General features: G+C 38.6%; 1 protein-coding gene across 16 annotated transcripts in view; it reads right to left on the bottom strand.

Annotated features, from left to right (window-relative positions):
- LOC103026744 (UDP-glucuronosyltransferase) overlaps positions 1-26,504 on the bottom strand; it is a 56,546-nt gene that overhangs the window by 5,925 nt on the left and 24,117 nt on the right. For 5 of the 16 annotated variants that reach the window (XM_022680059.2, XM_022680060.2, XM_022680061.2 and 2 more), the window contains 2 exons: positions 1,548-1,679; positions 585-672 (listed from right to left, as the gene is read on the bottom strand). In XM_022680059.2, coding sequence (XP_022535780.2) covers positions 585-672; positions 1,548-1,679 — 220 coding nt within the window. The other 11 variants (XM_049484789.1, XM_049484788.1, XM_049484796.1 and 8 more) reach the window with 11 other exon arrangements.

The following is a 26,504-nucleotide window of genomic DNA, read 5'->3' as shown; positions in this document are numbered from 1 at the left end:
ATATCTGGCATGTTTCTATCTTTGCGGTAGGAAATACAGGTGCGACACTGACTGATTAAAACCCTGACAACAGTCAACATTCAGCGGCTCAATCCAATCTTAGCCATGCAGGAGCACAGTGCGCATTGCACACCCTCAGCGTGTATACGCCCCCACTTGTTATACACTTATATAGATGCAAATCTATATAAGGTGATCTATAGGTGCGCTTTAGATCACTAAAATAGCTTTTTTGTTTGTTATGGTACGTTTTATCTCTTGTTCTTAATACTCTGTCATGTTTACAGTTGGCAAGATCTCCTAAAAACTGGAGTTTTGTGCAAAAGAATCATCATAGTGAAGTTTTAATACTAATGATATACGGACTGATATAGCAAGGTGTCCGGGCACGCCGTGGATTACTATTCCTACGGGAAGGGAGACGGAGGTACTGAGAGTCCCTGAGACTGATGCCGCGACTTCAGATGGCAAAAAATAACATCACCAAGGACAAGGACAGTTGTGTTCTGCTCTATGTAGCCTATTTTAATCAGTAAATGTAACAGTAGATTGCATTTTCTTTGTTATAAAGAATGTAAACCCACCGAGGAGATCGTTCTGTGGAAGCCACTTCATCAGTTTGACGTTCTTTGGAGCGTCTTTGGGAACGACGCCTGTGTATCTCCACAACACCTGAAAAAAACAATCAAATTACCAACTACAATCAAACCAAATCAAATTACCAAAACAAAAAAAAAATGATAAAAAAGTGTTTATACTGCTTTTCTTTTTTGAGAAACAGTTTCTGCTTTCCAGGGAAGACTTTCTCCTAGATTTTAAAACATTGCTGTGAGGATTTGATTGCATTCAGCAACAAGAGCATTAGTGAGCTCAGGATGTTGGATGATCAGCACCCCCTCATTTCCAACTCATCCCAAAAGTATTACAGAACACAGTTACACTGCTCCACAGCTCGAAGCTGGGGTGTTTACACCCCTCTAGCCCACATCTGGCATTAAGAATGATGCGAACATGCAAATGGATTCATAACAATTTACCTACTTTCTATAGTTTGAATATAATTCAGCACTAGAACACCTCATAAGGCCTCATATTGAAAGGTCAAAGCGTGCAGGCCTGAAATATGCATTTAACCAAGGTTTGAGCCATGCATACTCCTACAAAACACTGTAAATAGAACGTGAATTAGCAGCACCATATGAAAAAATAGTGAATGCAAGTAAATGTGCAAACCGTGCTCACGCATATCAGTTCATGTGCTGCATAAATCAAGATTAAGAAAGTAAGATCAAGGATGGAATCTGAAAAATAACGTGTTTAAATGAACTTATCATTATTATTTTTCGTCTATATGTTTAAAGTTTTAATAATTGTTATTCTACTTTAGTAGTATTGTAGTATTACTTTTACACTGACTTTTGTATTTCACTCTATGCTATAAATAAGGATTATTATGAATGAATGAATGATTTGCATGGACCATTTATGGGTAAATGTGGGAGGTACAAATGCTAATCTGTATCTGGTGAATATATAACACTTCTTACCCTCTGGGGAATCTGTCTGAAGGCCTCGAAGAACTCCCTGGCTTTGGCCTCTGGAAGCTCAGACACCATGGAGCCCAGCGTGAAGACAACGAAGCCATGATCTCCAGAACCGTTCACAAACTCCTCCAGATCCTGCAACAAGAAGAACAAGAAAAGCAGGATTTAGAACAAAAAATAAAGACACTCATCATATTAGCAGCTGGTTGGGTAAATCGGAGTATAATGATGAAAAATCAGGTGATCTTCTGATGGGATTTAACACACATTGAAACCTGGAACAGATAACTTTAAAATATCTTTAAAAAGACATGGAAACAATTAAGGACAAGGGGACTGAACCCCCTGATTTTTTTTTTTTTTTTTTTTGCTGATCCCACCCTCTGCTCAAATTTAAAAAGGCTGAAAAGTGGGAGGGGTGGTTTGGGTTCGCTAGAGGCACTGGGTGATGTATGGGTTTAGAGGAGTGTACCAAATGCATGTACATGCAAAGTACACGAAAACATCATCCACGCCTATAATAGCACAGTTAAACCTGTGAGGATGCTGCAAAGGTGAAAATTACCACAATACAAGCTTTTTTTAATGGTTAGGAAATGTTTATATATGTTTTTTTTAAGCAGGACTGATATGTTTTATTACTTTAAAGAAACACGTGTCAGCTATTGAAATGGAAAAAATATGATTTAGGGTTTAGTGGCTCCTTAAAAGACGCAAATGGAATTAGTAAATGTAGTAAACAGTTAAAAAAAGTGTTAGTCCTCCACATTAATCCCCTGATCTAAACCTGATCCGAACTGAGATGGTGATTTGAGGTGATTTAATTGGGATGAGCTGGAGCTTCACATCATGAAGGAAAGAAAAGCAGCAACTATTGTTCAGCACCTCCAGGAACTCCTTCCTTCAAGACGCTGAGAAAACTATTCCAGGTGACTCTCCCTCATGAAGACACTGAGATTAAAATACAAAAAGAGTGTGCAGATCTGTCCTCGAAGATAAATGTAGCTAAACTGAAAATTCAACACTGACACCATTGTGGTAATAATGGAGATATTAGAGATATTTACAGAGCCTGGGCTGGTCGGACTGGAACTGCCCTGCTTCACCCTTTACCCTGATTTCACCCACAGTAAGATAAACAGTGTTCAGCTACAGAGTTGCAAGTCACGCATGAGAAGATAATCCAGCAGGAGAGGCAGGAACAACTGTGCACCACTAAAACTCTTCTCTACATTACAGCAGGACGTGTCACACACACATATATAACATTTCGTTGGACCGATTGCAGCTTCATGCATTCTCCGTGCCATTGTTTCAATAAGCTTCTGCAACAACACAAGATTTATTTCAATCCAGTGTTGCTGGATTAATTCTTCACCAAGATCTTGCAGCAGCATTGATGATGGTAGAGTCTGACCGCTGCACAAAGCAGCTCTTCTCCATCCAGCACATCCCAAAGATTCTCATTGAGGTTAAGATCTGGACTCTGTGGTGAACTCTCTCTCAATCCATGTGTGAAAATGATGATCTCATTCTCCCTGAACCCTGAACTCTTTCACAATTCCAGCCCCATGAATCCTGACATTCTAGTCATGTTGAAATATGCTCAAGCCATCAGGGACAAAAAAATCTATTGATGGAATAATCTGGACTATATTCAGTATATTCAGGTAGTCAGCTGACCTCATTCTTTCAGCACATACTGTTGCTGAACCTAGACCTTAGTTATCATTTTCTTATTTAAATCCAGGCGGAGACCTTAGGCAGTGTAGGCAGTGTAGATTACCTATTAATTATTAATTATTTATGTTGAAATATGAAGTAAATCTCATAACTAACACACAACCCTCACACAAATGCACACAAACACATAGGTGCTGGTCAACGAATTAGAATAAATTGAAATAGTGCAATCATGAAATTCTTTGAATGCATTTTTTTGTGCAGAAAGCAAATCAGGTGTTCACCGCACCTGTCCTACTCGTTAGACTAATCACAGAACTCGTTACCTGGAAAAAAATTTGCTCAGCTGAGCTTTCCAAAAGGCCCATTTAGGCCATTTAACTGTGACACTGTTGTTTTATTGAATTAGAATAATGGAGAAACCGTTTCATTGAATTAGAATAAATGCTCGAATTTTTGTTTTCTGTGAAGAGTGTTCACTGTGCAGTACAAAGTCAGGGTTGAGTAGAATTTCTAAGTTGTAAAATCTATCATGGGTAAGCAGCGCGACCTCTCAACCGGAATAGTGGCTCAAATTCAAGCCCTTCGCCAACAAGGCTTGACCCAAACTAAAATTGCTGAGCTGCTCAGCATCAGCCAGTCTTCCATCTGCAAAGCTCTCAAGAAAAACTGCAGCAAGCGCACCAACTGTTCCGGCGTCCGAAAAACTTCTGCTAGCGACAACAAGCAGCTGAGAAAGATCGCAGTCAGCAACCGGTTCAAGTCCACTTCCGAGCTCACCGACTTGTGGAACAAGCAGACCGGCGCTGACGTCTCCAGATCAACCACTTACCGTCGTCTGCAAGAACTCTGCTTCAAATCTCGCGTTCCAGCAGTAAAACCGATGCTGAACAAGAAACAAATGGAGAAACGGCTGAAGTGGGCCAAAGAACACGGCGAGTGGACTGCTGAAGACTGGCAGAAAGTGGTCTTCAGTGACGAATCACGCTTCTGCATCTCCTTCGGTGACCAAGGTCCTCGTGTCTGGCGTCGTGGTGGCGAAACCTACAACCACGAGTGCGTGAAAAGATCCGTCAAGTTTCCCCAGAGCGTTATGGTCTGGGGATGCATGTCCGCTCGAGGTGTAGGGAAACTCTGCTTCCTCAAGAAGACTGTCAATGCTGCCGTATATCAAGATGTTCTGGAAACGTTCCTGATTCCGACTGTTGAGGAACAGTTCGGCGAAGAAGACTTCATATTTCAACAGGATCTTGCACCGGCTCATGCGGCAAAGTCGACCAAAGATTGGTTCACTAAAAAACAGCTTGAAGTTTTGGCATGGCCGGCCAACTCGCCTGACCTCAATGTCATTGAAAACCTTTGGGCCATCGTCAAGCGGAAAATTTGCGACAGAAAGCCTACTACGCTGGACCAACTGAAGCAGAACATCGCCACTGCCTGGGAAGCTGTGAGTGCGGAAACTTGCGACAAGCTGGTCAAATCGATGCCGCGGAGACTTCAGGCAGTCATACAAGCCAAGGGGGCAGCCACAAAATACTGAGAAAGTGATGATTGTAATTATAATAAAAATTATTCTAATTCAATGAAACGGTTTCTCCATTATTCTAATTCAATAAAACAACAGTGTCACAGTTAAATGGCCTAAATGGGCCTTTTGGAAAGCTCAGCTGAGCAATTGTTTTTCCAGGTAACGAGTTCTGTGATTAGTCTAACGAGTAGGACAGGTGCGGTGAACACCTGATTTGCTTTCTGCACAAAAAATGCATTCAAAGAATTTCATGATTGCACTATTTCAAATTATTCTAATTCGTTGACCAGCACCTGTACACAGCTACTGCTCAACACATTAAAGCTCAGCAACAAAACTACCCTAAGGTATAGTAACAAAATAAAAGTCATCCAGGCACATTACACTTTTATTTTTGTCTTAACACATACTCAAAAACTTTTTGGCTTGAATATTAGAATAGAATAGAAAACCTGTATTTGTCATTACACAAAGTATAGCAAGATTAAGGTGCGATTCTCTCAAGTGATAAAAACAATAAAAAGATACAACAAAATATAACAGTAACACACAACAAACCTGATGCAAATAGTGACCAATTGCACACTGCCTGATACAAGTAAAGTCAGACTCTGCCTCTTTATGACCTGCTGCTGATGCTGATGCAGCGTTGCCGAGTAGCATCACAGCACATTTGGAGGAAAACCCAGCGACTCAATTCAGATACATCAGCTCACAGATGCCTTGTGCTGATCCACATCACCCTAGGAGTACCCATCCAGAGAGAGCAGGGCCAAGTGTGCTCTCCCAGGGCTCCAGTAGCTGATGGTAAGCAATTTTTACTTTTTTTTATCAACTATTAAAAGCTTTATCAACTATTAAAAGCTTAATTGTCAAGAAGGACATGTGTGATAGTAATAATGAATAATCATAGAATATTGATATGATTGATCAAATATTTTCTAGATTTTTTTTTTACGTTTCTTATTCACCAAATACAAAACAAGAAAACGTATAGAAGATTCACACACTAAAGATAGTCCAAGAGATTTCTCAGGTATCTACACTGTGATTGGCCAAAGCCAGTGCAATCTGGAGGTTGCACTAAAAACTATGGAGTGAGTTTTGTGCCAAAAGTTTTACGTAAAAAAAAAATAAAATAAAATCTGCAGTCAAAATCTTAAAAATCAAAAGGACAAATAGTCTGTTGCAAACTCAAAAGAGAAAAAAATATATAGCAAATACATATTTTTAAATATACTTGCTTACTTTATTATTCTTTGCAGTTATTTGACAATTATTTCAATTTGTATTTTGCCACTCTTTGCTTTTATTTTTGTGTTTATTTTTGGAGCCCCGCCCACCCGTGAAAAGTGTGCCAAAACTCAGTAGTAAAAACTGATGCAGAAGCAAAGAAAAAAAAAAATCTTTAATTGAAAAATTTTAAAAGTCCGCAGAACATTCTCAAAAACACAAAAATAAGTAAAAATAAATAACACAATTCTGGCAAAATTCAAACAGTAATAATGTTCACATTACATACAGTACAGTACAGTACACATACAGTAACCAAGTATATTTATACATATATATTTGCTGTATATTTTTTTTGTCTCTTTTGAATTTGCAACCTACAATTTTCCTTTCGATTCTTACATTTTTTAATTTATTTGTGTAAACTTTTGGCACAAAAAATTTACTCCAGAAAAAAAAAAAAAAAAACATGCTACTGCTGCTACTCACCGCTGGCAGAGGCTTCTTCTTCTTTGCACAATTGATGCCCCCAATCGTCACCATGTTGGGCATTATGGGTCTCGGGTACTCAAAAACGAAGTCATACCTCATTAGCCAAATCGCACCGTGACTGAGAACCTCTTTGAAGCTGGTGTCCCTCTGAAGATATTTGCTGACCAGTTTATCAGAACTGTCATAAATATACCAGCATAGGATCGACTCAAATCCCATCATTAAGATGTTCTTCACCCTCTGAGGGAAGGTCATAACGTCACTGTTCCTCGACAAAAAGCGAGGGACGTAGGAAGGTAGTGAGGGGCACTGGGCTGCTAATTGCTCCAGACCGCAGGGCATCGCACGCAGGAGGAAGACGACGGGAATCGAGAATGCCTCAGCAATGATGGGACCACAGGGCTGGACTGGGTCGGTCAGCATGAGGTCAAAACCTCGTTCCTTCAGGCTCTTCATCACAGGTTCATCATACAGCAGCTTCTCACAGCCTCTCAGTTGCATCTCGTTGAAGCTCAGAAGCCGGTCGATGCCCTCAAAGATGTTGGAAAGCTTCTTCGTCATCCTGTGCTTAAACCTGTCGATGTGGGCGTCCATTTGGGCCTGGCTGTAGGGCACTTTAAAGGTCTGGGTGGTGTACTTGCCTGTACTGTGTAATAGAAGGCCTACGTCAGGAACCAAAACCAGCATCTCGTGGCCTTTCTGAGACAACTCCTCCACCAGGATCTTCATACTGAGCCAGTGGCTGCCGTCCACAGGCATGACCAGTACCTTCCCACCTTCCACAGATCTTATAGAAGAGCAGGCAAGACCCAGCAAGACTGTAAAAGCTGTAAAACTCTGCAGTTTTCCCATGTTCCTCCCAGAAACAAGCCTTTATAGGTGAAGAACTGCAGGAGGAACACTGCCACAGTGCTACAGAGCAACAGTTCCACAGTGCAGAGCTCTTTCAGAGAAACTGAAGCAGCCCACAGTTACTGCACTATAATACTCCAGTCTCCAGGGAGTGGTGTAATGATACAAAGTTCACTATATAAAGCAGGCACAAGATTTTAACCCTTTCAGCCGATTCTATTCTCACATACAGTACCAATGTAAAGTTTGGACTCACTCTGTTATTCAAAATGTTGCTTTATTTCTTTATTTAATTTATTTTCTACTATTTTCTGTAGATTCATATTAAAGACATTAAAACAATTAAAGGACACACATGGAATTATGTAGTAAACAGTGATGAACCAGTATCTTCCCACCTTACACAGTTCACTATATAAAGCAGGCACAAGATTTTAACCCTTTCAGCCGATTCTATTCTCATATACAGCACCAATCTCAAGTTTGGACTCCAACCCTTCTCAATCAATGTTTTTCTTTATCTCTTTATTTAATTTATTTTCTACTATTTTCTGTAGATTAATATTAAATATGTGAAAACAATTAAGGGACACACATGGAATTATGTAGCAAAAAGTAATGAACTGAGATGGTGATTTGAGGTGATTTATTTGGGATGAGCTGGAGCTTCACAGCATGAATGATGATCCAGAACGCAGCAGCACGTCTGGTCTTCAACCAGCCAAAACGGGCACATGTCACCCCGCTGCTCATTGAGCTCCATTGGCTACCAGTTGATGCTCGCATCAAATTCAAAGCTCTTACAATCGCCTACAAGGTGATGACAGAACAGGCTCCTTCCTACCTGCACTCGCTCCTGAAGGCTTACGCTACCTCCCGGCTGCTGCGCTCCTCCAATGAACGTCGCCTCGCTTTGCCAAACATTCACACAAAGCAATCCAGACTGTTCTCATACAGAGTTCCCCAATGGTGGAACAAACTACCTTCCACTACCAGATCAGGAGAATCTCTCGCTATCTTTAATAAACTCCTGAAGACAGAGCTCTTCAAAGAGCACTTACTCTCCTAACACCTCTAACAAACTACCTTCTACTACCAGATCAGGAGAATCTCTCACTATCTTTAATAAACTCCTGAAGACAGAGCTCTTCAAAGAGCACTTACTCTCCTAACACCTCTAACTAACTACCTTCTACTACCAGATCAGGAGAATCTCTCACTATCTTTAATAAACTCCTGAAGACAGAGCTCTTCAAAGAGCACTTACTCTCCTAACACCTCTAACACACTAACTAGTTCTAACCTCATTTCCTTCTTCCCCTCCTTCACTCCTCTATCCTATTATTCCCCTTTGACCTCCTTTTATCCCTATCCAAATATGTTTTACCTTTAAACTTATTTTACATTGTACTTGACTATTGTAAGTCGCTTTGGACAAAAGCGTCTGCCAAATGTAATGTAATGTAATGTAATGAAGGAAAATTAGCAGCTATTGTTCAGCACCTCCAGGAACTCCTTCCTTTAAGATGCTGAGAAAACTATATCAGGTGACTCTTCCTAATGAAGACACTGAGATTAAAATCCAAAACCAATAGTGGGCAGGTCTGTCCTTAAAGATAAATGTGCTAATTAGTACAAGAATTTAAAGTATAAACCATATTCTGGTTTGTTTGACATTAATTATTCCAAACAATTACACATGTGTTCATGTAAAGCTTTAAAATACTGTAGTCTTCAATATAAAATGTACAGTGTAAAAAAAAAAAAAAGAAAAAGAAAGAGAACACATCGAATGAGAAGAGGTGTGTCCAAACTTTTGACTGGTATTGTATGTCCACATTGCAGTCCCTTATCATCTATTGAGGATAAGGAATAATAGTAAAAAATACAATTGGAGACTACAGTATATTGATGTGGAAACTGTAATGTTGAATAATGTGTCCCTTGTAAATACATTAATAAAATATATAAATAATTGAATTACTTAATCTTTCTCTCTCTCTCTCTCTCTGTCTCTCTCTCTCTTTCTCTCTCTCTCTCTGTCTCTGTCTCTCTCTCTCTCTCTCTCTCTCTCTCTCTCTCTTTCAGGCAATAATCTATTAATTAATCAATGATCAATGAACACCTACATAGAAATGACTTTTACTCCACAATCCAGAGTGTTGGAGGGTAAGATAAAGATTATGATCTGTCATACTGATTATATCATTATATCAATATAAGCCTTAAATAATTAAGAATTACAGCCTCTGATCAGCTCTATGTTAACTTTATTAAGTCATTTACTTTGTAAAAAAAAGAATACAATCTCTTTTTTTAAACCACAGCAAACAAACTGCCATAACCTGAGAGATATCTTTGACCTATTATCTGCAAGAGAAAGTCTACGCAACTGACCTGGATCAGGATATTGATTACAGGATGATAAGGTAATATCAGCATGATTCAGCAGTTGTATTCTCACAACATGGAGAGGATAGAAAATAGTAGTAATAGTAGATAGAAAAATATTCTTGATTTGGGAAGAAATTGGACTCCTAAGGCAGAGTGTTCCACAGTTTTGGAGCATGCACAGAAAAAGCACAATCTCCTTTACGTTTCTGCCTCATCCTAGGGACAACTAAATGCCCCTGACTAGCTAACCTCAGTGGCCTCAGAATCAAAAATTATACCAAGGTTTCTGGGATAAGGATTTGACTGTAAAGCCAATGACCCAAGTTTCTTCCTTAGGTCAGTGGCAACACTTTGGGGGCCCAAAACCAAAACTTCTGACTTTTCCTCTTTTAATTCTAAAAAATTATAGCTCATCTAAGCTTTGATTCCTTGAATACATTCAGTAAGACATCCTAACCTACTGAAATCATTCTTCTTTACAGAGAGATAAGGCTGTGTATTGTCATTGCATAAAAATGATAAGATATGTTAAAACGATGAATAAAGTTCCCTAAGGGAAGCAAGTACAATGAGAATAAAATAGGACCAAGGATTGACCCTTGTGGAACTCCACATGGAAAGTCAGCACAAGAAGACATCTTTCCTCCAACAGATACCCTGAAACTTCTATTGATTAAATATGAAGCACATGCTGAGACTGAAAACATTTATCAAAATCCATTACAAAGCTAATGTTGAAGAACGGTTCCATGAGCTGTTCGGTTTTTTAGAAAGGTTCTAAGAGATGTTTGGTGTAGCATCACAGTGAATAATCAATGTGTAAAATATGATGCTGTCCAATGGACCCTCCAAACACCTCCACTCAACTGGAATTGAGTGATTGAATCAAACCAAAGACAATGGTCAAAAAACTGATACTATTTAGTGCTACTCACCGCTGGCAGAGACTTCTTCTTTGCACAATTGATGCCGCCGATTGTCACGATGTTGGGCATCATGGGTCTCGGGTACTCAAAAGTGAAATCATACCTCATTAGCCAAATCGCACTGTGACTAAGAAGCTCTTTATAGGTAGTGTCTCTCTGAAGGTATCTACTGGACAGTTCATCAGAGCTGCTGTAAAGCGTTTTGCACATGAGCGGCTCAAGTCCCGTCATGACCATGTTCTTGACCCTCTGAGGAAAGTTCATGACGTCCGAGTTGCCTGTTAATAATCGTGGGATGTAGGAAGGTGGTGAGGGGCACTGGGCTGCAGCCATTTCCAAGCCACAAGGTATTCCGCGAAGGAAATTAACAGTAGGGATTGAGAACGCCTCAGCAATGATCAGACCACAGGGCAGGAACGGGTCGGTCAGCATGACGTCGAAACCTCGTTCCTTCAGGCTCTTCATCAGAGGTTTATCGTAGAGCAGAGTTTCACAGCCCTTCACCTGCATCTCATTGAAGGTTAGAAGCTTCTTTATAGTTTCCCATGCATCAAATATTGTTGGAGGCTTCATTGATCCTGATTTAAAGTCTTCCATTAAAGCATCCAGATCTGCCTTAGTGTAGGGCACCCTAAAGGTCTGGGTGATGTAGCTGCCGTTGCCGATATGAAAGCTAGCGTCAGGAACCAGAACCACCATCTCGTGGCCTTTCCGATGCATCTCCTCCACCAGGATCTTCATACTGAGCCAGTGGCTGCCGTCCACAGGCATGACCAGTACCTTCCCACCTTCCACAGATCTTATAAAAGAGCAAGCAAGACCCAGCAAGACCAGCAGCCTCAGAGATGCTGTAAAACTCTGCATCCTTCCCATGTTCATCTCAGAAACGAGTCTTTATATGTAAAGAACCGCAAGAGGAACACTGCCACAGTGTAGGGATCTCTCAGCGAGACTGGAGCAGATCTGTGTGTCCCAATTGTAGAACTGTTTGTACAGCCATTCCTTATATAACCCTGATTATGGGCAGAGGTTTAAGTATACAATGGGTCAAAGTGCACAAAGTAGGCAAAATATTTTAACCTTTCACACTGAAACCCTTTGTGCACACTGCAAGCTATAAAACTGCACGTCTCAATGACTTGCTGGCACACATGTTCACCAATAAGCAGGCAGGCTGTATGTTACACTGAATTGTGGCATCAAGCTTAACCAGTACAAACAATAAGAGCCTATAGGTTCACGACCCTGATATAAAACAGTAAATAGTAAAGTAGCAAACTGCTAGATATTCAAACTTTAACCTGCTGCACTCCTGTTTTACCAGAGCAATTCTCGCTTCAGAACACATAATCTTCGCTGCTTTAGTTAGACAGTCAATGTGTAAAAGATGATGGTGTCCAATGAACCCTCCAAACAACTCCACTCAACTGGAATTGAGTGACTGAATCAAACAAAAGACAAAAGTAAAAAAACTGATACTATTTAGTGCTACTCACCGCTGGCAGAGTCTTCTTCTTTGCACAATTGAGGCCGCCAATTGTCACGATGTTGGGCATCATGGGTCTCGGGTACTCAAAAGTGAAATCAAATCTCAATAGCCAAAACGCACTGTGACTAAGAAGCTCTTTATAGGTAGTGTCGCTCTGAAGGTATCTACTGGACAGTTCATCAAAGCTGCTTTAGAGCGCTTTGCACATGAACGACTCAAGTCCCACCATAACCATGTTCTTGACCCTCTGAGGGAAGTTCATGACGTCTGAGTTGCCTGTAAAGAATCATAGGATGTAGGAAGGTGGTGAGGGGCACTGGGCTGCAGCCAGGTCCAAGCCACAAGGTATTCCGCGAAGGAAATTAACAGTAGGGATTGAGAACGCCTCAGCAATGATCGGACCACAGGGCAGGAACGAGTCGGTCATCATGAGGTCGAAACTTCGTTCTTTCAGGCTCTTCATCAGAGGTTTATCGTACAGCAGAGTTTCACAGCCCTTCACCTGTATCTCAGTGAAGTTTATAAGCATCTTCATATTTTTCCATTTATCAAATATTGTTGGAGGCTTCATTATTCCTGATTTAAAGTCATCCATTAAAGCATCCAGATCTGCCTTAGTGTAGGGCACCCTAAAGGTCTGGGCGATGTAGCTGCCATTGCCGATATGAAAGCTAGCGTCAGGAACTAAAACCACCATCTCGTGGCCTTTCCGAGACATCTCCTCCACCAGGATCTTCATGCTGAGCCAGTGGCTGCCGTCCACAGGCATGACCAGTACCTTCCCACCTTCCACAGATCTTATAGAAGAGCAAGCAAGACCCAGAAAGACCAGCAGCCTCAGAGATGCTGTAAAACTCTGCATCCTTCCCATGTTCATCTCAGAAACAAGCTTTTATATGTAAAGAACCGCAAGAGGAACACTGCCACAGTGCCACAGCTCCACAGCTCCACAGTGTAGGGATCTCTCAGCGAGACTGGAGCAGATCTGTGTGTAAAGCCATTCCTTATATAACCCTGAGTATGAGCAGAGGTGTAGGTATACAATGGTTCAAAGTGCACAAAATGGGCAAAAGATTTTGACCCCTCACACTGTAACACTTTGTGCACACTGCAAGCTATAAAACTGCATGTCTCAATGACTTGAGTCGGTACAAACCTGAATAAAATTCCTGAGCTGACTCCAGACAGCAAATTCTGTTTTTTGGAATAAACTCCCTGAGAGTTAATATCAATGTATTTTAAGTGTGTACATGCATGACCATCGAATACACTCTATGATAGAGTTAAATTAACTCTTTTTTTGGGAGTTGGCCTTTTAACTCTGTTCAGGAGTTAAATCTGAACTGTTGAGGGAGTTAAAATATTTATCTCATCTAGAGTAAAACACAGCTCTCAGCTGGAGTTAATTTGAACATAAACTCTTTCACAATGTTAACAATTAATGCAAAAAATTGTGTAAAAATGACAATAAAAAAGCATCGTTACTGATTACAATAAAAATTTTATAATCAACAATTTTGTGCCAGTGTATAATTTTCTATTGCATGGCAGCTTTAATTCTGCAATGCAGTTCTCAGTGTATTGCCAGCACTTTGTCACACTTAACAGTGCAGAATATGGTAACTTGCTCTTATAGCCAACAACACATCAGCTAGGCAAACAACCATTATATAAAATATAATGAAATACCCCATGGAAGGAAGCCCTGGTGGACAAGACTTCAGTCACGCTCCTCAACACCTTGGAATAAACTCTGAAATAAACTCTACACTGCCAAAGAGTTCCCCTCAACTCAACTTGTAGTTTAATTTGGAGAATAAACTCACACAATTTAACACATTCACACATTTTTGTTTCACTCCAGATTTTGGAACTCATCTTCGCTGCCTCAGTGAGATAATCAATGTGTAAAATATGATGCTGTCCAATGGACCCTCCAAACACCTCCACTCAACTGGAATTGAGTGACTGAATCAAACAAAAGAAAATAGTCAAAAACTGATACTATTTAGTGCTACTCACCGCTGGCAGAGACTTCTTCTTTGCACAATTGATGCCGCCGATTGTCACCATGTTGGGCATCATGGGTCTCGGGTAATCGAGAGTGAAATCATACCTCATTAGCCAAATCGCACTGTGACTAAGAAGCTCTTTATAGGTAGTGTCTCTCTGAAGGTATCTACTGGACAGTTCATCAGAGCTGCTGTAAAGCGTTTTGCACATGAGCGGCTCAAGTCCCGTCATGACCATGTTCTTGACCCTCTGAGGAAAGTTCATGACGTCCGAGTTGCCCGTTAGTAATCGTGGGATGTAGGAAGGTGGTGAGGGGCACTGGGCTGCAGCCATGTCCAAGCCACAAGGTATTCCGCGAAGGAAATTAACAGTAGGGATTGAGAACGCCTCAGCAATGATCAGACCACAGGGCAGGAACGGGTCGGTCAGCATGACGTCGAAACCTCGTTCCTTCAGGCTCTTCATCAGAGGTTTATCGTAGAGCAGAGTTTCACAGCCCTTCACCTGCATCTCATTGAAGGTTAGAAGCTTCTTTACATTTTCCCATATATCAAGCAATGTTGGAGGCTTCATTGATCCTGATTTAAAGTCTTCCACTAGAGCATCCAGATCTGCCCTAGTGTAGGGCACCCTAAAGGTCTGGGTGATGTAGCTGCCATTGCCGATATGAAAGCTAGCGTCAGGAACTAAAACCACCATCTCGTGGCCTTTCCGATGCATCTCCTCCACCAGGATCTTCATACTGAGCCAGTGGCTGCCGTCCACAGGCATGACCAGTACCTTCCCACCTTCCACAGATCTTATAGAAGAGAAAGCAAGACCCAGCAAGACAAGCAGCCTCAGAGATGCTGTAAAACTCTGCATCCTTCCCATGTTCCTCTCAGAAACAAGCCTTTATATGTAAAGAACCGCAAGAGGAACACTGCCACACTGCCACAGCTCCACAGTGTAGGGATTTCTCAGCGAGACTGGAGCAGATCTGTGTGTCCCAGTTGTAGAACTGTGTGTACAGCCTTCCCTTATATAACCCTGATTATGGGCAGAGGTTTAAGTATACAATGGTTCAAAGTCCACAAAGTAGGCAAAAGATTTTAACCCCTCACACTGTAACACTTTGTGCACACTGCAAGCTATAAAACTGAATGTCTCAATGACTTGCTGGCACACATGTCCACCAATAAGCAGGCAGGCTGTATGTTACACTGAATTGTGCCATCAAGCTTAACCAGTACAAACAAACAGAGCCTATAGGTTCGCGACCCTGATATAAAAGAGTAAATAGTAAAGTAGTAAACTGATAGATATTCATTTACTCAGACTCTGGTGATGTTTTTTTTTTTCAATAAATAAGCAGAGAAATGGCCTGGTATCAACCTGAATAAAAATCCTGAGCTGACTCCAGACCTTTATCACAGTCACTCTGTAAAGCAACGTTATCAAACTTTAACCTGCTGCACTGTTTTAACAGAGCAATTCTCGCTTCAGAACAGAAAATCTTCGCAGCTTTAGTTAGATAATCAATGTGGAAAAGATGATGGTGTCCAATGAACCCTCCAAACAACTCCACTCAACTGGAATTGAGTGACTGAATCAAACAAAAAAGACAATAGTTAAAAACCCTATCTTTTTCAGCACTACTCACCGCTGGCAGGGACTTCTTCTTTGCACAATTGAGGCCGCCGATCGTCACCATGTTGGGCATCATGGGTCTCGGGTACTCAAAACTGAAATCAAACCTCAATAGCGAAAATGCACCATGACCAAGAAGCTCTTTATAGGTAGTGTCTCTCTGAAGGTATCTACTGGACAGTTCATTAAAGCTGCTGTAGAGCACTTGGCACATGAATGACTCAAGTCCCATTGTGAGAATGTTTTTGACCCTCTGAGGAAAGTTCATGACGTCTGAGTTGCCTGTAAAGAATCGTGGGATGTAGGAAGGTGGTGAGGGGCACTGGGCTGCAGCCAGGTCCAAGCCACAAGGTATTCCGCGAAGGAAATTAACAGTAGGGATTGAGAACGCCTCAGCAATGATCAGACCACAGGGCAGGAACGGGTCGGTCAGCATGAGGTTGAAACTTTGTTCTTTCAGGCTCTTCATCAGAGGTTTATCGTACAGCAGAGTTTCACAGCCATTCAGCAGCATCTCAGTGAAGCTCATAAACCTCTTTATAGTTTCCCATGCATCAATTATTGTTGGAGGCTTCATTATTCCAGCTTTAAAGTCATCCATTATAGCATCCAGATCTGCCTTAGTGTAGGGCACCCTAAAGGTCTGGGTGATGTAGCTGCCGTTGCCGATATGAAAGCTAGCGTCAGGAACCAAAACCACCATCTCGTGGCCTTTCCGATGCATCTCCTCCACCAGGATCTTCATGCTGAGCCAGTGGCTGCCGTCCACAGGCATGACCAGTACCTTCCCACCTTCCACAGATCTTATAGAAGAGCAAGCAAGACCCAGCAAGACCAGCAGCCTCAGAGATGCTGTAAAACTCTGCATCCTTCCCATGTTCATCTAAGAAACAAGCCTTTATATGTAAAGAACCGCAAGAAGAAACACTGCCACAGCTCAACAGCTCCACAGTCTACAGCAATTCCTTATATAACCCTGAGTATGAGCAGAGGTGTAAGTATGAAATGGTTCAAAGTGCACAAAGTGGGCAAAAGATTTTAATTTCTCACACTGTAACTCCTGCACACTGTAATCTATAAAACTGCACGTCTCAATGACTCACTGGCTCACATCTCCACCAATGAGCAGGCAAGCTGTTTGCTAGACTTTTAATAAATAAGCAGAGAAATGGCCCTGCAAAAAAAAAAAAAAAAAAAACTAAATGAAAATCCTGAGCTGACTTCTGACCTTTATCAAACTTTCACCTGCAGCACTCTTTAACAGATCAATCTCTGCCTCAGAAACTCATTAGCCAAGCCAAGAAACCAGCTTCTTTATTTTAAATAAGTTGCAAGCATTACTGCACACTAGATGAGTTATTAAATATTATTATACATCTATACATGATTATTTCTCATGGTCATTAAGTCGTGATCCATTTCAAAGGAAAATAGCCTTCAAAACCTATTTAAACAGACATATGCATGCAAAGTGAATTTAAGAGCAATTTGTAAAGAAACTAAGGAGGAACGTGACAACTTCATGTATAAAAATTACTACAATTTAATTTTTGTTTCATTTAATTTTATTTTAATTAAATATCGAAACTGCACAAAATAAATAAGGCCAGAAAAAATGAGAAATGTCACTTCTCTGCATATCTCTGCATTTAGAGTACATTAGTAAGACACTCTATTTACTCTATTTAGTCCCAACCCACCAGTTGAGACTCGCTGGTATAGAATCTTACTGTTTTAATGACCAATCTTTTGCACTTGTTTCCTGAAAATATATATATATATTTTTTAACTTGAAATGTATAAAAATCACATTTTTTACAATCAAAAAAATAAGATTTGGATTGATATATACATTATCTGCAATCATTTTATTTTAAGTATGATGCATTATTTAAACAATGTATATTTTACTTTTATGATTTAAAGCCTAATGGATTATCTAAACAAGACTTTTTAGACTCATTTATAGTAAATTTGTGAAAGCTTTGAGGCTTTAGGGCTAACTGGAAAACTCAGTTTTAAATGCCAATGTGTTCATTAAATGTTTAATTTAGCCCTGGTGGACAAGACTTCAGTCACGCTCCTCAACACCTTGGAATAAACTCTGAAATAAACTCTACACTGCCAAAGAGTTCCCCTCAACTCAACTTGTAGTTTAATTTGGAGAATAAACTCACACAATTTAACACTTTCACACATTTTTGTTTCACTCCAGATTTTGGAACTCATCTTCGCTGCCTCAGTGAGATAATCAATGTGTAAAATATGATGCTGTCCAATGGACCCTCCAAACACCTCCACTCAACTGGAATTGAGTGACTGAATCAAACAAAAGAAAATAGTCAAAAACTGATACTATTTAGTGCTACTCACCGCTGGCAGAGACTTCTTCTTTGCACAATTGATGCCGCCGATTGTCACCATGTTGGGCATCATGGGTCTCGGGTAATCGAAAGTGAAATCATACCTCATTAGCCAAATCGCACTGTGACTAAGAAGCTCTTTATAGGTAGTGTCTCTCTGAAGGTATCTACTGGACAGTTCATCAGAGCTGCTGTAAAGCGTTTTGCACATGAGCGGCTCAAGTCCCGTCATGACCATGTTCTTGACCCTCTGAGGAAAGTTCATGACGTCCGAGTTGCCCGTTAGTAATCGTGGGATGTAGGAAGGTGGTGAGGGGCACTGGGCTGCAGCCATGTCCAAGCCACAAGGTATTCTGCGAAGGAAATTAACAGTAGGGATTGAGAACGCCTCAGCAATGATCAGACCACAGGGCAGGAATGGGTCGGTCAGCATGACGTCGAAACCTCGTTCCTTCAGGCTCTTCATCAGAGGTTTATCGTAGAGCAGAGTTTCACAGCCCTTCACCTGCATCTCATTGAAGGTTAGAAGCTTCTTTACATTTTCCCATATATCAAGCAATGTTGGAGGCTTCATTGATCCTGATTTAAAGTCTTCCACTACAGCATCCAGATCTGCCCTAGTGAAGGGCACCCTAAAGGTCTGGGTGATGTAGCTGCCATTGCCGATACGAAAGCTAGCGTCAGGAACTAAAACCACCATCTCGTGGCCTTTCCGATGCATCTCCTCCACCAGGATCTTCATGCTGAGCCAGTGGCTGCCGTCCACAGGCATGACCAGTACCTTCCCACCTTCCACAGATCTTATAGAAGAGAAAGCAAGACCCAGCAAGACCAGCAGCCCCAGAGATGCTGTAAAACTCTGCATCCTTCCCATGTTCATCTCAGAAACGAGTCTTTATATGTAAAGAACCGCAAGAAGAAACACTGCCACAGCTCAACAGCTCCACAGTCTACAGCAATTCCTTATATAACCCTGAGTATGAGCAGAGGTGTAAGTATGAAATGGTTCAAAGTGCACAAAGTGGGCAAAAGATTTTAATTTCTCACACTGTAACTCCTGCACACTGTAATCTATAAAACTGCACGTCTCAATGACTCACTGGCTCACATCTCCACCAATGAGCAGGCAAGCTGTTTGCTAGACTTTTAATAAATAAGCAGAGAAATGGCCCTGCAAAAAAAACAAAAACAAAAAAAAAACTAAATGAAAATCCTGAGCTGACTTCTGACCTTTATCAAACTTTCACCTGCAGCACTCTTTAACAGATCAATCTCTGCCTCAGAAACTCATTAGCCAAGCCAAGAAACCAGCTTCTTTATTTTAAATAAGTTGCAAGCATTACTGCACACTAGATGAGTTATTAAATATTATTATACATCTATACATGATTATTTCTCATGGTCATTAAGTCGTGATCCATTTCAAAGGAAAATAGCCTTCAAAACCTATTTAAACAGACATATGCATGCAAAGTGAATTTAAGAGCAATTTGTAAAGAAACTAAGGAGGAACGTGACAACTTCATGTATAAAAATTACTACAATTTAATTTTTGTTTCATTTAATTTTATTTTAATTAAATATCGAAACTGCACAAAATAAATAAGGCCAGAAAAAATGAGAAATGTCACTTCTCTGCATATCTCTGCATTTAGAGTACATTAGTAAGACACTCTATTTACTCTATTTAGTCCCAACCCACCAGTTGAGACTCGCTGGTATAGAATCTTACTGTTTTAATGACCAATCTTTTGCACTTGTTTCCTGAAAATATATATATATATTTTTTTTAACTTGAAATGTATAAAAATCACAATTTTTACAATCAAAAAAATAAGATTTGGATTTATATATTCATTATCTGCAATCATTTTATTTTAAGTATGATGCATTATTTAAAAAATGTATATTTTACTTTTATGATTTAAAGCCTAATGGATTATCTAAACAAGACTTTTTAGACTCATTTATAGTAAATTTGTGAAAGCTTTGAGGCTTTAGGGCTAACTGGAAAACTCAGTTTTAAATGCCAATGTGTTCATTAAATGTGATTAAGCTATCATAGATATATTAAAATGAGGTACCTAGCAGCACTTTAGGAACCAACAGTGGTCCAGCCTATCAATCAATACCTTAGGAACTGCTTAGCAACAACGTAGCAACCAACAGCTACAGTATAGCTACACTTTAGCAACCTCTAGCAACACTTTAGCAACACTTTAGCAAGACTTTAGGAACTAACAGTCATCCCATATAATTTCCTACACAGCAGCCTGTCAACACCTTAGAAAAATGCTTATTAGCAACTTAGCAACCAACAGCTACAACAGCAAAGCTACACTTTAGCAACCACCTAGTAAAATTTTAAAAACCACCTAGCAACAACTTAGCAACCACTTAGCAACACTTTAGGAACCATCTAGCAACACTTTAGCAACCACCTAGCAACACTTTAGGAACCAACAGAGGCTGAGGAGAATTCGCTAGTTGCATGAGACGACGCTGCCTGTTTCCGGTCTACGACTGGTAGGCGGAGTCATTTCCGCTTTTCAGCGCCGGTCAGCAGACAGTATGGCTTTCTACACGCGATCTCTCCAGGACTTACCAAAAATAACTATAAATGATGTACAGCGCCCAGGAGTAAGAGAGAATATATATATATATATATATATAAATATTATTTTTGATCTATTTTTAAGTTATTCCCTGTGTCTAGACCCTCTGTAAGTTATAAATATGTATAATGTATACTGGCATCGGGATATATATATAGTTGTTTACTATTGTATATCCTTAGTTTCAAACAGTTCAGTGTGTGATTAACCCAGAACCCATTATTTATAATATATTATATATATATATTTTATATTTATATTTTGTATATATATATATATATATATATATATATATATATATATATATATATATATATATATATATATATATATATATATATATTATATATATATATTTTATATTTATATTTTGTATATATATATATATATATATATATATATATATATATTTTATATTTATATTTTGTATATATATACAGCTGAGGACGATATTATTAGCCCCCTTACAAAATAGTCCTTGTTTTCTAAGGATTTTCCAAGTGATATTAACCAGAGCAAAATAAACTAAACACAGCTTTTTTAGACATCGTAGTTTTATTTTGGATGCTTACACTATATTGTATTCCACTCAGAAATGAAGATATTACACAAAACACAAAAACTATCAGGGTCAAAATTATTAGCCCCCCAGATCCTAATAGTTAATTGTGTATCCTTTTTGCTGGATTACTGCCTGCAGACGTTTGTTGTAGTTTACAACAAGTCTCTCACACTTCATTTGAGGAATCCTGGCCCATTCTTCTTTAGCAAATCTCTCAAGTTCCTCTAGATTCGATGGTTGTCTTGCATGGACATTTTTCTTTAGGTCACCCCACAGATTTTCTATTGGATTTAAGTCAGGGCTTTGTGCAGGCCATTCAATGACATTCACTTTGGTCATCTGGAGATAGTTCTTCACCAGGAGGGATGTGTGTTTAGGATCATTGTCATATTGGAAAATGAAGTGACGTCTCAGACCCAGTTTCACAGCTGACTGCTTAAGGTTCTCTTTCAAAATAGTCACATATTTTTCTTTATTCATGATTCCATCCACCTTGACAAGATTTCCAGTTCCAGATGCACTGAAGCATCCCCATAGCATAATACTCCCACCACCATGCTTCACTGTGGGGATGGTGTTCTTTGGGTTGAATGCCTGTCCTTTTTTTCTCCAAACATAAGCAGTGTCCCTGTGGCCAAAGAGCTCTAGTTTAGTCTCATCAGACCATAAGACACGCTTCCAGTATGAATATTTTTTCTCCAGGTTGTCCCGAGCATACTTAAGTCTTGCTTGAAGGTGCCTCTTCCTCAAAAGTGGAGTTTTTCTTGGTCTGCACGCTCGCAGGTCATTCCTGTGCAGAGCTCTAGTGATGGTCTTCTTAGAGACTATGATTCCTGATGTGGCCAAGTCATTTGCCAGTGCCTTGGAAGTGAATCTGGGGTCTCTAGACACATTTCTCACTAGTATTCTTTCCAGTCTCTCTGAAATCTTTCTCTTTCTACCTCTGCCAGGCTTGTTCTGCACTGTGTTGCTGTCTTTGAATCTCTGAATGATGCCTCTCACTCCAGTTCTTGACACTTGGAAACGCTTGGATATCTTTGTATATGCCTCTCCTGCTTTGTGTGCATCAATAATTCTTTTTCTCAGGTCCAAACTGATTTCCTTTGTTTTTGGCATGTTGCTTCAACTGCCAGCTCCATAATGAGGCTTTTATACCATGTTTTAACTTAAATGAGTTAATTAACTTAACTTAATTGAGTGCAGTCATCTGTTTCACCTGATCACCTTTATGCACATCACCTGAGAAGGTAAAGCACATCACTGCACAAAAGTGGCTTGTGTGATGACTTAATAAATGTTAATTTCTTAAAGGGGGCTAATAATAATGTCCCTGGTCATTTTAGCTTATTCTTACATAATAATATTTTGGTGCACAAATATAAATATTTTGGTCCTTCTAATGAAAAATTGTATGTTCAGAAATGCTCTGTTAGAACTGCCTTGCTCTGCTAAAAAGGATCTTGCCAGAATCTTGAGGAGACTTAAAATTTCATAGGGGGGCTAATAATATCGTCCTCAACTGTATATATATATATATATATATATTATTTATAAATAATTATGTATATATAGATATAGATAGAGAGAGAGAGAGAGATAGATAAGTTCTACCCTGTGTCTAGACCCTCTGTAAGTTATACTGGCATCGGGAGATATATAGTTGTTTACTATTGTATATCCTTAGTTTCAAACAGTTCAGTGTGTGATTAAACCAGAAGTTCTCTAAAATTGTTTGTTAACGTTTAATATGCATTTATATTACATTAGTATTCAAACCGTAAAATATTTGTGTTCCCTCATTATCCCAATAATATGTAAACAACGTTTGTTTTACCTGAATCAATTTTGTTTTTTTTTTTTGTATTCAAAACTGGCTCTGGATTCTTATGGGTCAATTTATTTATTTTTATTGAATAAGCTTGTAAATATGCCTTAAACTTTTCATGTGACCAACAGTAATGAATTTTATAAAAGAAAAACTGGCCCATTGCCTTCGTTATTGGAAATAAAGGCATGAAATAGTATTGTTGTTGAATTTAATTTTTTTGATTTTATTATTAAAATATAACAGTTTGGTATGTTTCCCAGTGTCTCCAATTTTTTATAGAGGATCCTTTAATTATAAAAATAACACAGTCAGTTTTTTTTTGTTTTGTGTTTTTCGTTTCTCCTTAACTTTAAAAACACTCATGGTCGCTTTCACTCTGTACTCCTGCCGGCAGTTCTCCCCACAACAACTCCAACCGGAAACTAGCATACCTACCACTCACTACCCGGAAGTTAGGTGGCGCCATCTTGTGCACAGAGCCATAAGTTGGCAACCCTAGCAAAGCTACACCTTAGCAATCACCTAGTAACACTTTAGCAACCACCTAGCAACACTTTAGGAACCACCTAGCAAAAATTTAAGAACCACCTAGCAACACCTTAGCAACCACCTAGCAACATTTTAGGAACCACCCAGCAAAACTTTACCAACCATCTAGCAACACTTCAGAAACCACCTTAAGCAACCACCTAGCAACACTTTAGGAACCAACAGTCATCCCATATAATTTCCTAGACAGCAGCCTATCAACACCTTAGAAACTGCTTATTAGCAACTTAGCAACCAACAGCTACAACAGCAAAGCTACACTTTAGCAACCACCTAGCAAAAATTTAAGAACCAATTAGCAACAACTTAGCAACCACCTAGCAACATTTTAGGAACTATCTAGCAACACTTTAGCAACCACCTAGCAACATTTTAGGAACTATCTAGCAACACTTTAGCAACCACCTAGCAACATTCTAGGAACCACCTAGCAACACTTTAGCAACCACCTAGCAACACTTTAGGAGCCAACAGTCATCCAGCCTATCAACTCCTTAGGAACTGCTTAATAACAACTTAGCAACCAACAGATACATCTACTTTAGGAACCCATAGCTAAGCCATAACAACACCTAAAACAGCTTAGCAACCACCTAGCAACACCTTAGCAACCACCAGCTACACTATAGCAACACATCAGCAACAGTTTAGCAACTGCATAGTAGCAGCTTACAAACTGTTCAGCAACACCTTAAAAAGCCACACTTCTTCTGCATAGCAACTGCATAATAATATATTAGCAACCATTTCAATATACCTTAGCAACCAGGAACAATGCAAATAAAAAAAATTATCATTTTATTCAGTTAAATCTGTCACTGCTGTCTTTTTATCTTGTTGATGAATCACATATTATCTTGTTTTTCACATTCTTCTTTTGTATATCTGTAAATCTGAATCCCATATATACCATAAATACAGATACTGTAATAAACTGAGGCAGGACCTTCATGTTACTCTGATATGATGATAGAAGAAAAGACAGTTCAGCAGCAGGACAGTAGGTGGGGCTGTAAGACAGGAGATACAATATCTATACATTCTAGATTTTAGAGGAAATGTTAATCATTTCTGCATATCTTTGTACATGTAGACCCTCACGTCGCAAGTTATCATTATGTTAATTTTTAACCATATTGCCTATCATTACCAGGATGATTGACAGCTGAACTGGCAAATCAGTGCAAAATCCCTCCAAAATGACAGTATAAGAGAAAATAATAATAAGAGTAGTATGTAGTTGATCTGGTATTGGCCTGTTTTCATTGTTTTTTATAAATATCTGGGTAACACTTTATAATAACTTTCATTAATATACTTTTAACTAATGATACGTATATTTTAACAAATTATTACCTTATCAGAATTAGTATATTAGTATTAACAAATATGTTAGCAACTTTTTTATTCCTTATAATGTAAAAAATAATAGTTATCAATCATTAGTTAATGATATATTAATAAAAGCTATCTTAAAGTGTTACCAATATCTGACCACAAAATAATAGCAAATATTGTTCAAAACTCCCTTTTTTGTTTAAAACTTTTTTTTGGTGTTTTTTAATGTTACAATGTACAATGTCATGCTGTGAAGATATTCTTCATTATTTAAAATAAATATATAAATACACATTTTAAGTAATTTTCTGCTATCTGTGGACAAATGATTTTGTAGGCAATAGGGCAGCATATAATCATTAAATTAACGTAAATCTATAAAAGAACCTTATAAAAAAATATATATATATTTTTTTATTCATAAAATGTCATTCGTAAACTGGGAAAATCTGCTTTTAGCTACTGTGCACCAGCAAGCTGAAATTATTTACTACAGGCAACTCTAAAACTAAATCAGAAAATCATTTTAAACATTTAATATCTAACCACCTTCAACTTTTATTTTTTTATTTTAGTTCTTCACTTAGTTATATATTTCCTTTTTATTTCTTTCCTTATTTTATTATTATTTTTACTATTATTATTTTTATTATTATAGTTTTTATTTTTTATAATTTAATGTATTTATTTGTATTTTTATTGTATTGTGTAAAAGTTAGTTTTAGCTTAATTTTAACCATTTTTGTGGTATTAATCTTATCGTCTTTTGATCTTAATTTCTTATCAATTAAACCAAGCTTTATTATAATTATATATATTTTTAAATTATTATTCTAATTCTAAATCTATTTTAATATTTTATTTACTGTTATTTTAAAATAATAAAATTCAGCAATTATTTCCTGTTTCATGTCAATCACTGTTTTTTGTTAATGCTCAGCTACATTGAAAATGAGGGTTGCCCTCAATGTACTTCTGAGTAAAAATAAAGGTTGATTGATTGATTGATTGATTGATTGATTGATTGATTGATTGATATTTATTTGGAACAGAATTAGCCATTTTCTTAGTGGGACTTTTTTGTTTTGTCCAAATTCTTAAGAATCAGCAGAGGTGGAAAGTAACTTATTACATTTAGTCACATTACTGTAATTGAGTAGATTTTATAAGTAATTTGTCATTTTTAAAGTAGTTTTTAAAATAGGTAATTTTACTTTTACTCAAGTTCATTTTGACACAAGTAATCTACTTCACTACATTGGAAAACTCCCCGTTACTAAGTAAAACATTAAATGCTGGGAAAAAAAAAAACAAATTGTGTGAATAAAAAAAAAGAGTTTTGTTCTCCATGGCAGCGCAGCTGAACAAATACTGCCTGAAAGGTCCAAATTATTTAATGTATTAATTATTTTTTACATCAAATAAATAAAAGTAACTATGTAACTTTTACTCAAAGTACATTTTAA

The sequence above is a fragment of the Astyanax mexicanus genome, chromosome 11, assembly GCF_023375975.1.
Source record: "Astyanax mexicanus isolate ESR-SI-001 chromosome 11, AstMex3_surface, whole genome shotgun sequence".
NCBI classification, from domain to species: Eukaryota; Metazoa; Chordata; class Actinopteri; order Characiformes; family Acestrorhamphidae; genus Astyanax; species Astyanax mexicanus.
The sequence above is the reverse complement of the archived record's forward strand: the minus strand, read 5'-3'. Positions and strand labels throughout refer to the sequence as shown.